The 12,457-nt window shown below is 40.8% G+C and overlaps 1 protein-coding gene across 1 annotated transcript in view; it reads left to right on the forward strand.

Moving 5' to 3' along the window:
- The window catches only part of malrd1 (MAM and LDL receptor class A domain containing 1), a gene marked incomplete at its 5' end in the record, with an annotated part of 96,469 nt that overhangs the window by 55,761 nt on the left and 28,251 nt on the right, over positions 1–12,457 (forward strand). Inside the window, 2 exons of the mRNA XM_034706968.1 lie at positions 3,335–3,580; positions 5,943–6,100. Of these exons, the coding sequence (XP_034562859.1) occupies positions 3,335–3,580; positions 5,943–6,100 (404 nt within the window). The remainder of the gene's footprint in view (positions 1–3,334; positions 3,581–5,942; positions 6,101–12,457) is intronic.

Consider the following 12,457-nt stretch of genomic DNA (forward strand, 5'->3'; position numbering starts at 1 on the left):
AAAACATGTCTTTAAAGTTTATGCTCAAAAAAACACTTTGAAATCAGATTTTGGCATGCCTGAAAACCCCTCTTCTTCAGTCCTCCTCAGAACAGTCTGTTTTCCCTCTGACCCCGCCCCCTCAGGAAGTGGATGTGCCTCAGCTCTCCAGCACGTTGGTCTAATGTTTACATGTTGGCTGAATATACACGGCTGCTCAGAGATCACGTTACTTCAACCCTCTGAATCTGATCCAGAATCTGATCCTGACGGAGAGGCGCCTGTAGCAGGACCTTTCTGAAGGATTGGTCACAGATTTAGTGTTTCTTGTTGTTTTATTTGTCAGTATGTCGACGTGGGTCTTGGTACACAGCTACAGCTACAGCTATGAACATGTAGCTATGTGGCTATGCTAATTAGCGCTAACACTTATCCATGACAAATAAAAATCATCCACTAGATCTTCAAATCTGCAGACGTGGGGAGTAAAACTGACCTCTGCCAGAAAGGCAGCAGGACCTTTTCTGAAGGATTGGTCACAGATTCTGTGTTACTTGTTGTTTTATTTGTCAGTATGTCGACGTGCGTCTTGGTACACAGCTACAGCTACAGCTATGAACATGTAGCTATGTGGCTATGCTAACTAGCGCTAGCACTTATCCATGATAAATAAAAATCATCCACAAGATCTTCAAATCTGCAGACGTGGGGAGTAAAACCGACCTTTGTGTTTATTAAGACAGCCTACAACTAGCATGCCTCCCTCCTAAGCTCCTTGTTAGCACACATTTGTGCAGGTAATGAAAAACGGGGGAGGGATTCAGTATTATTTTATACAGTCTATGGGCTGAACAAGCTCCGAGCTCTGACTCCGTGACAGACCGGATATTGTTGTTACGTAACAAAAACACGGAAGTCTGAAACGGCTCGTTTCACACACATTTACAGAAAGGTGCAGAAATCAGAACAGGGGCAGAATGGATTTTTTTCATTCTCGGGGGGTTTGTAGACATGCCAGGGAAACATATTTCAGGTAGAGAACCATTAAAAAGTCAATTTTGCACCTTTAAGTGTTCATCCAGAACAACACCCTTGCAGCAGAGGGCAGTATGCCACTCTAAGTGACTGACGGGCGTACTGTATATGAGGATAGTGGGTCCCTGGTGTAAAGGTCATTCAGCACACCGCATCAGAGAGCCCTAAAGTGATCTATGAAATTAAATAATAATTAGGACTAATGAATTCACAGATTTTAAGAACCTGCTGGTAGAAAAGGTGTTACTTTTAGCTTCAAACATAAACATTCCTTTAAAATAAATCCAACCTTCAGCTCTTCCCCCGCTCTCCCATCAGGAGATGAGGCAGTCTGGCTTCACAGTCGGGAGCCGTGGCTTCCTGGCTTCCTCTGTGGCTTTGTTGGGGCGCATTGCTTCTGGTCCTGTGCATCTGAAGAGGAACAAAGGATTAGGAGGGACTTATACCCCTTTCACTCCTTTACTTACAGGGACCACCCCTCTTCATCACGCCTCATCTCCCTCTCTAACACTCCCCAAAGCCAGGCACTGACCCCGCTGGAATGCCTGGCACCTAAAGAAGCAGATTCCAGCCCCCCCCCCTACAGCACCGCCATCCTATGATACACTGATTTGAGCTGTATGCTCTTTTGTCTTTCTAAGCTTCTTAAAGAGACTCAGAGGCTGTATGCAGATGGTCTCCACATTCTGTTCGTTGACTTCTTTCCCCTGGAGTTTACACTGAACTCTTGTTGGTGATCAATCCAGTGAATCACACAGATGCTGCACTGTAGAACAAATGATGTAGAACTTTTTATTGCACTAATTGTTGAAGGAATAATCTGCCCTACTTTGTTTTCTTGTCAAAACTCAGATGAGTAGAAAAGTGTCACTCTCATGTCTGTACTGTCATTATGAGTCCAGAGTTAGTGGTAGATTGGGCTAGCTTAGCATGAAGACTGGAAGCAGAGGGAAAAGGTTTGCCTGTTATAGTGAAAAAATAAACAAAATAAACCAGACATTATTAAATCTCATTACAAAATACAGGTAAAACAGAGTTACATGGCAAGTAAAAGAGACATATTTAAGCTTTTCAATTATATTTTTGGTGTTTTGTTACATGGCAGGAAGCAGTGACATTTTAAAATTGTGTTTCTTCTTTTGTTCAGATGAAAAATGTGGGAGTTTTGGTGGTGTTGGAGAGATTATTTACCTGAAGACAAAGTAGGGGTTGCTGTTTCATCAGGTTTTAAGTCATTATGCTAAGCTACACGAACTAGCAGCATTTAGTAGCTTGATAATGAGAATATATGAGAATATGAGAATGGCACTGTATCTGTCCTTTAGTCTAACTCTCATTAAGAAAGTAAATAAGCAGAAGTAATTACGCTTCGTCATTATGCTAAGGTAGCTTAATAATAAACATTTGGAAATGAGAACGGTGTCGTATCCATCCTATAGTGTAACTAAAGAGGATCTTAATCTCCATCTATTAACCCTCCTATTATCCTTGGGGTCAATTGGACCCCATTCAATGTTTAATGTCTCTAAATTAATGACTAACATCATTTTTTTGGCTTCATATTTTATGACTTTTCCTGATTTAATGGGGATAACTGGGAAAACATAAGAATTAAAATGTAGATGAATGTTCCAACTTTCTGTAAAAGAAATATACACATTGGTGTTCCTTGGGGTCAATTTGACCCCAGGCTGTTTTAGCTGTATATAACATAAGAAATATCAACATTTTACACACATTTGTTTTGGTTGTTTTGGATGATATTGAGGTCGCTATAACCAAGGACACTTCTGCATGTGACTGCAGGAGCTGGGATCGAACCGCCAACCTTTAGATTGAGATATAATATTTCCAGCCACCATTTCTCTAAAGACATTCAATGATGTGTCCTGGCAGGGCCGACGAGGGTATGACAAACTTGCAGCAGTTTGATGTTCTGTTTTACAAATAAAGTCCTTCTAAATGTTTTAAATTGTGATTATGCTTGAAATATATTTTATTTAAAGGGCTATTTAGGTAGTCAACAAAGAAACATAAAGTACCTGACACATAAACCTGGGTAACAATCCGTTTCTGGAGGTTGAAAATGCTGGGGTCAAATTGACCCCATGGATAAAAGATGGTAGTAAATTTGAGGGTAAAAGGAGGGTTAAAACACCAACATGTGCCACCATGCTAGCCACTGGACGCAGACACAATGTTAGCCTTGAATATCCTGATTGATGAAGCTACATCTCTACCTTTCAGAAAGTACACAAATACAGGCTGTGACGTTGGGATTGGGATTCTATGTAATACTTCATGTGTGTCATTTTTCCAGGCTCCTGTCCCTCCGGCCTCCTGCTGTGTGAAAATGGCCGGTGTTTCACTCCGGGGCAGAGCTGTGACTTCACAGATGACTGTGGCGATGGCACTGATGAAAAGGACTGTGGGACTTCCTGCAGCTTTGAGGACGGTCGCTGTGGCTGGAAGAGCTCCTTGGCGGACAACTGGGATTGGACGCTTGGGATGGGATCTGTCAGAAGCATACGGCCTCCATATGACCACACATTGATGGATGAGAACGGTGAGTATACTCTTATACCAACACTTCGTTTAAAAGTGTTGGAAGTCCAGTTTCTTATTGAAAGAAGATTCTCTGCTGTTTGAGCCTCCTCTCTGAATTACCATTGTATAATTGAGCAAGTGCATGTACGGTGTGGACATGTGGGTGGTTTAGTATAATCAGAGTAAATGAAACTGAGCTGACTTTAAAATTTCCACCTGTTCGACTCAAAATGCGGCTGCAGTTCTGCACAATGTTTAATTCATGTTTCACCCACTTCTGTGAATCAATGAGCTACAACCCAGTGAATGTGCTGCAGGTGAGCCTTCAGGTGATTGATGCACGGCTGTAACTCCATTATGTGTACGGTGCAAAGAGAGACACATTAAAAATTAACACGTACGCAAGGAAGGAGGTCTTAAGGTGGTGCGGTTGTAAATCAGAACTCTTGGGATTGTTCTGGATTTGATGAGAGATGTGTTTTCTGGTGTTTAGGTGGTAACAGAAAATGCAGTTTAATACCTTCACATACTTTCATCTGCTACTTTGTTTGAGCAGCAGATGGTGTTTGTGTTTACAGAGCAGCCAAACAAACTCACTATCACAATGCTTTATTGTCAACCAATCACATTAAAAAAGAGCCAGGCTGGCTAGTTAAATGCTTTTAATGGAACAGAGCAACAGTGGAACATGATCAGTTTGTATAAGCCAGTGCGGCTGCGATTCACCTGTGAGAGAGTGAGCTGGAAAAGTGGTTTAAATCACTTGAATGCTGGAGGAACGGATCCAAAATAACACAGAAACATGAGTCAGCAATTTGAAGTTAAAATGAGAATAGAATCACCCCACCTCCAGATGCTTTGGGTCAAAATCAGTGAGTTTTTGAGCTACTTTTTGATTCCTGTATTGATTCTGCATTGATTTCACACTTCCCATTCCTCATTCTCACAATCACCTGACAAGCGTATCCTTCTACATTGGCAGCCTGTATCATCTGCAAGAATTCTGGTCACTCCATCTGCTCTGTCATTGCTGCATCTGACTGAGCAGAGGGAATATTTAGATCTAACGGCCTTTGAAATCTTGAAACCGGAACTAGGGACTTTACCCCTGAACTACGTGCATTTCGACCGGAGGAACCAGGGTCTAGGGTTTAGTTCAGGGGTAGAAAATCTCCCCCCTAAAAAGCCCCTGCTTTGGGGGATAGTACTTTCAAAAGTCCTGGGACTTTCTGTTAACCGTTATGGTGTTTGTGGAGTTTACACAGTTGTTGAAACACAGAGGGAGTTCCTGGGAATGCATCCTAGTTTAGTTTTTTATAAAGATTTCAAAATGTTATTGAAGTATTTTTCTTTTCTCTATGTCACTGGCCTGATTTGCACAATCTACCCGGGACTTCAGCCCGCGGTCGAAACACAGAAAACAATGGGAGCACAGGAACCTTTTAGTTCAGGGGAAAGTACTTAAAAGACCCTGGAACTCTTGGTCGAAATGCACCTCTAGTGTTTGTTTCCCGACTGGTGCTACAAGGGCACCTTTCAACCAAGCAGCCAAACTAGACAGAACATTATCTGCATGATATAAACATCATATCCCCTCTGCCGGCTGGCTCAAAGCAGATTTTCATGAAGATTTCTTGCTGTGCTCTCACATGAGCTCACCTGATTTTACACTGAATCTGTTCTAGGACAGGGCTGGTGGGGAATTTTCCAGGTAAAGTCAGGGTGCAAAATTTGGTCATTTGTGCTCACACATGCAGCTCAGCTGGGTAATTTCAGGAAGGTTAAGCTAGTGTGAAAGCAGTTTCTTGCAGACAAAGTGGGAGATTAGTCTTTTGATGGTATCAGAAGCATGCTGCAAAAGCCACAGTGTATGGTTTACAACATAATGGTGGACGAAGCATCAGAGACCGATTCTCCCTCCATACATTTTTGCATGTTTTCATTGATTCCCATGCCTCCTCATGCCCCCTCACACCAGCTCACCACAGTGTTCAGTACTGAAGGTTGTAACAGTAGAATCTTTTCTGTATCAGTTATTATTGATGGTAACATAAAAATAGTTGCTCCATACTTGCAGAAAGAACCCCTCCACCCCTCCTTATGAGCTAGCCTCAACTGAGAATCTCCCAGAGTGTTTCCCTGTGAGTCAAAAGGCAGTGAGATATACAACGATGTGTCAGAGATAACTCTGTGACCCTGAGCCCTCACTCCCCAACCCCACCGCTCTAACCTCGCTGCAATTTGTCATCGGCTGCAAAAGCTCCCCATACAGAGATAGTTATCAATTCCTCTTTGACTCATTTCCCTCGTTGTTGCCCTCCTCCTCCTCCTCCTCCCCGTCTTCCTCCTTTACCACCCCTCTCCATCTTTTCTCTCTGCAGGTCATTTCATCTATCTGGAAGCTACACCTGTGGGACTCAAAGGAGATAAAGCTCATATCAGGAGCTCTGTTTGGAAAGAGTCGAGCGCCATCTGCAAACTCTCCTTCTGGTACTACATTTCCCACAAGGCCTCAGGAACGATCCGCCTGCTGATCAAGGTAAGCCATGCACAAGATTGTGTTTGGAGTGAGATGTGATTTAAGTCACACAGGCATGATGAGAAATGATGAAGCTAGCTGACAAAAAGAACTCCTATAGAGCTGCAGCGAACCTCTTTGTGAAAAGGGAGGTGATGTCGTCAATCTGCCAGTTTTCTTGATCTACAGTGAATTCATCAGAGGTGGAGGTGAGTGACGGGGGTTGCGGTCAACCCTCGGCTCCAGATCATCCTCGCCCCACCATCTGGGCACGCACCAGCGCTGCCAGATCTCAAGTCTCCCTGCTTGTTAGGCACTCAGCCATCTAGTTTGTGTATTCATGCTTGACTTTGAGGGATTAAGATTTCTGCAGCAGCTTTCCGCCATTGAAATTCTGCTGTGATTTACTCTGCCTCCGTCCTGCCGTCTGTGTGCTCTCAAAGTCTTTTCACTTTGTCAAGTATGACTCAAGGTCACGGCACAGGAGTAGCTTTAGTCTTTGTGTGTTCATGTCTGAGGCTGCAGATTTTTGTCATTCACTCACAACACACAGCAAAAGCAGGATGTTTTGGTGTCCCTCTGTGAACTCCTGGAACTGTTTAATGCAATAGGCAAACACGTCAGCAAGTTTTGATGTAAATTTGTTTTATTAGAAGTAGTGTCCCAACATGGACAATTTGCATTTTAAAAAAATGACACTGAAAATGACTCACACAGCAGCAGCAAAGCCATATGGGTAACAGGGCTCATGATGTGACTGTTCTTAGAGGAGAACATTTATTTATTCAGTACGTTAAACTTACATCAACACTTGAATCTAAAATATGCCCTATAGAGAAGTCTTTGTCCTTCTTTTTGTCACGAATGCCTTTTAAAAGACCAAAACCAGCTGTAAATTAATCAAACTAAAGACTAAGCAAACTTATTTCTACAGCTCTTTCTACATTCAGCTATTTAGCGCATTCATTTACAAGTGAGGGTCAAACCTTTGAAAGATTAAGATAAGATAAGATACTTCTTTATTCGTCCCACAACGGGGAAATTCATGGAGTTACAGCTGCAAACAAGAAGGTGTACAGTACAAGAATACATATAGAAAAAAAATATCCATCAGAGACGACAGATTGGCCATATTCCAACTGTCACCCACCTCCTCCACAGGGTCCAGGACTGAGCTGGCCTTCTTCACCAGTTAGTTCAGTCTTGCTCTCCTGTATCCTGTCCTCCCACAGCAGGTAAAATCCTTCCAATGGGGCGTTGGGACTTCCAGTATTTATTTCACAATTTCATCCTTACTTTCAATAAATCAGGCAAAAAAAAACAAACATAAGACGCATTGCGCAACTTGACCTCTAGACCAAACTGACACCCTGAAAATAACAAACATACATACTGAAACTTCCAGCTTTGAATTCCCTTCACCATTCCACTGTCCCCTAAGACACTTTAAGGAATTTTCCCATAAACTTTTGGAATATTCGGTATGTGGTATATTCCTATAAAATTTCCCTCAGTGTTTTGAAAATTTCCCTAAATATTTTGGGGATTTTTTCCAGAAACTTTAAGAATTCTAACAGAATGCAAAAGTTTCAGGAGTTCTCACAGAAACTTTGAAATCATTTCAAGCAATGACAACAGTTTTTCAGGAAACAAAATCTGAATTTAAATTTATTTCAAAACATTCCATGCATTTTCCATGAAACTTACAGGAATGTTGAAAATGTTACCAAAACATATTTGAATTTTTTGAGAATTTTGAGAATATTTTACAAATTGTCTTAAAAAAAAAACTAAATTTTCATGGAAACTGAAGGGATTTTATCTGGAAACTTTTTGGACTCTTCCAGGAAACTTCCAGGAATTTCTTGGGGACTTAGAATATTCTTAAAAACTGTGGAGGATTTTTTTTCAAGAAACATTTATGAATTTTCCTGAAATCTTTTCGGAACTTTGCCTGGAAACTTTCAATTGTCCCTGAAATGTTCAGGAATTTCCAAGAAACTGTCAGAAATTAATGCAGAAGTTTTTTCATAATGGAAAAATACAGGAGTTATTCCAGATACTTTTGGGAATGTTCCAAGAAACGTTTAGAGATTTGCAGGAAATTTCCCCAGAAACCTTTCTTGAAATTTCTCCAAAACTTTCAGGGATGTTACCCTGCAAAAGTTGAGTATTTCTAGGGATATTCTCTGTATCTTTCAAGAATTTCCCTACTTATCTGGTGCCTGTGGAAGTAGCTTTCTCATTCATTCTTTTTTGTATTCATAAATAAGACACAAATATTCCACCACCCTATGATTAAACTGATTTCAGACTGAGGTCTGGTGCAGACGAAAGAAAGTGGCTGTTCCACATTAAATCACTGAAATAGTCCAGCTCTTCAGTCAGACCCACTGGCTCTGTGATTGATTATGTGTCTCAGTGAGAGGCTGCACATGATGAATGCATGAGAACTGTTTTACATGTCCTCCTTGTTCACATGTGGATGTAAAAATGTAAAATTTGGCCTTTGGAGAAGGTTGGAGCTGAAATTGTAATGAAGAGCTGACACAGAGGTTGGGGATGTCAGAGGTCATCATCAAGGGTTCATGCTCGCGTGTGTGTGTGTGTGTGTGTGTGTGTGTGTGTGTGTGTGTGTGTGTGCGTGTGCGTGTGCATGTGCGTGTGTGTGTTTTTTGATTTTTGTCTTTGAGTGTCAGAGGGCGAACTCTGAGAGTGAATCAATATCTCAGTTCGGCCGGACGTCCCTGTGGCCTCTTTAAGTTAAATGCATGTATAACCTCGAAGGTTCAAAGACATTAGCACTTACTCGTTATTGCTTTGTGCAATAATTTACAGTGTTATAGCATTTTTATAGCCTGTATGTTGTCTTGTGTCAAAGGCGCAACATAAATACAAACATGAGAACACACTCAGACAGGGCTCTGAACACTGCAGTGTTAATGCTGTGTGTGTTAACCATCTGTAAAGGTGGATTGAAGAACAAAGGCAGTTATGGTAATGATGCTGGACACCGAGTGGGGGTGGTGGGTGTGTGTGGGGGGTATATTTACCTGGCTCAACAGTCCTGTCTATTTATAACTGCAGTACTAGGAGCCACTGAGTTGTTAATATATATTTCTGACAGCAGGCTGTCTGTCATCATTACTTGTTGATAAATCTTTTGAAATCATCATACCCTTGTTATTTAGAAAAAGTACTTACATTTAAGCTACAGACCCTAACATTTACTCATTATCCATTTCGTCATGGTTTAGTTGGTTTACATGTGGTCTCCCATTATGGCGAGCCGAACGTCCGCCAGTCAGCCAAAGAAATTATGTTGAAACCAAGTAAAATGTGTTGCGCCACAGCTAATGCTTTAATCATGTTCTTGATTTGCAGTGGTGGACAGTAACAAAGTAAATATACTTGAGTACTGTACTTAAGTACATTTTTTGAGTATCTGTACTTTACTTGAGTACTTTTTACTCCACTACATTTCTGTCAATTCCCTAGTTACTCACTATTTTTGCTTTGAAGTCAGCTCATGAATTTCCTTCTCTTTTCTGAAATCTGATCCCTAAGACAGTAAAATGTGTTTGTGTAGTTCTGTTTGTATAAGTGGTTTAGAAATACCTGTACTGTATATCAAACACAGAGTAACTTTCACTCAGATCAGACCGGTCATTTAGAGGTGGTAATGATGGCTATAATTCTCCAACTGAGCACCCATGGCCATATCTTCAGCCCGTGTTAGAGGTTTTTGAAATGAAGAATGATACGTATCGTTTGAAATGTTCCCCTTGTTTCCCACTCTGCCCAAACATTCAGAGTCCAACCTGAGAAATCGTGTTGAGCTACATAACATTTGTTTCATTCCAGATGAACATTTCAAACTAAGTTGTCTGTGCTTGGAGTAACTTAGTTGCTGTTTTTATTCCATGGTATAGTTTTTAGAGATTTCAAGTAATGGTTTCTAAATAAACATAATGTAACAGAATGTACTCCTATGTCTTGACTGCATTTATGTATTGTGAAAATACAATGTTTTGAGATTTTTTAAGAAGTACTTTGAATACTTCAGTATTTTCAAAAGGAAAGTGCTCCAGTACTTTAACTCAAGTAATAATTTGACAGAACAACTTTCACTTGTATTGCAGTAACATTTGACCTGGAGGATCTATACTTTGACTTAAGTGATGAAGCTGTGTACTTTGTCCAACACTGTTGATTTGTAAAGCTGATGGCCTTTGACACATTATGCTAATAACCTTTTAGAGTGTCATATCTCTGAACTTAGCAGGGTTTGAGCAGAGACAGTGTATTCTGTAATCTGAATTGAAGATGGGTTAACACAGAAACAGCTGCCAGCAGTTCCATAAAATGAAAAATCCATGAATAGAAATTGGATTTTAGCTTAGCGGGACATTCAGAATATTGTTAAGATGTAGTGGATTTTCAACATTTCAATAAGAAAAACCCTTTTCATCATGATTATATCTGTCTTTCTTCTTTGTTGGCCTCTTGACGGTCACCAGGAGGATAATAAAATGCAGTAATGCAAATGTTCTCTCTTCACTTTGAGCACACTGTATTTTTGGTTGCATTGCCTTGACTGAGAGCTCAGGAAATGAGCCTTCAAATGGATCGAATAAATGCCTCGACTGCTCCGCCACCTACACATCAAATGTAAGCCACGTATGCCACTGTCATACACTCGTCTGTTGGCTGCTTTTATAGATTGAGACTTAACTCCATGACATAAATCTGGATGAGTCCTGTTGTAATTCTGCCTATTAATCTGTGCTCAACTCTAGCAGTAACAAGATTATTTCAAGCCAGAGCTCCACTGGTATATAGAAGAAGAGACAGCCTATGCATGCCTCACCCAAGGGTGCATTTTAATAGGCTTTCAAACTGCAAAGTAGACTGTGACATTGCTCGTCCTCTGCTTTTAGTACATTAGACCAGGTCTCTTTTACCGCAGCCGAGCCTCAAAGCCATATCTCCCAACTTCATATACAGTAAGTTCGTATCGTATATCATTAGAGCGTACACAGTGCGCTTTGTTCACCTGCAGAGTCCAAAAAATCTGACACTTCTGAGATGGATTCTCTTTGTGACGGTGGCCTGAATTAATGATGTGATGTTAAAGACCTGCAGTCACCTTTAAAGAGACCAGAGGACGAGGAAGTCGTTAGGAATTACTGCAGTCTTAACGTTACACTTATGAACTTCAGCAGAATGGGTAGTTAAATCTTTAGATTCTAGTATTAAACACTGAGTGGTTTAACCTGATGGGGCCTCACCTTATTGACCTGAAGCTGGGGTAATTCTTGAAATCTCTTCACCCATAAGTGAGCAAACAGGATTAAGCTCCAGCAAAAAAAGGATTGAATTTCAGTAACACACAATTTCTCATACATGCATCGCAGTCATTTACTTTATTGCCCTATGGATGGGTGCTCAAATGCTGCATTAATGTAGTACTCAGGATTTCAAATGATATGAACAGGGGACCAGATAAATAACTGTTATTTCACTGCTTCTCAGTTGATCAGAATCTGTGTACTATGTATGAATAGTTAACAGCTGGAGAGACCTTCCTTTTTAAAGCTAAAACAACAAATGATGTAGCCCATTCGCTTTAAAAAGCTATGTCCCAAAAGCTTAATTAAGCAGTCAAACAAGTCCTATAGCTGAAATTACTTTAGGCAGTTTAGGCTGTTGGCTAACAGTTCAGCTTGGTTTAAACTTCTGCGTAGAATCGACGGCTCAGCCTAGATATCAGAAAGGCATGTGACACATTATGCTTGCTTTGTTTACTAAAAGGGTATGGCTGAAAATGTTCTATTTTTTCTCTAATTAACTTGTAGGAGGACCTTAAACTTGTATACTTCTTCTTGAATACCTTGTATCCTTACATACCCGTTCAATCAGCAAGTGGAAATTTGATTCCTAGAAAAAATGTTTCACATAGAAAGTGAGAGTCAGTGTGATGTAACCTATTGGTTACTGCACTACAGCACAGTCACTTTTTTTTGAGCCACATGTTGACATTTTAACAGAGTTAAGATCCTCATATTAACATACAAAGCAATCCATCATCAAGCACCTTCTTATAACTCCTACCTGCTCCACCCTTACATGCCCAGTGGACCCCTCAGATCCTCAGATCAGGGTCTGCTTGCTGTGCCTCGTGTCAGGCTTAAAACTAAAGGAGACCGTGCCTTTGAGCATGTGGCTCCATCTCTCTGGAACAGTCTTCTGCCCCAAGTGCACTGTGCTGATTCGATTGAGACTTTTAAAAAGCAGCTTAAGACACATTTGTTTGTTATGGCTTTGGACCTTCCGTCGTAATTTGATGTCATTCTGTCTGCTTTCTTTATTATCTTA

This window comes from Notolabrus celidotus, chromosome 17 (genome assembly GCF_009762535.1).
Source record: "Notolabrus celidotus isolate fNotCel1 chromosome 17, fNotCel1.pri, whole genome shotgun sequence".
In the NCBI taxonomy this organism is placed as follows: domain Eukaryota; kingdom Metazoa; phylum Chordata; class Actinopteri; order Labriformes; family Labridae; genus Notolabrus; species Notolabrus celidotus.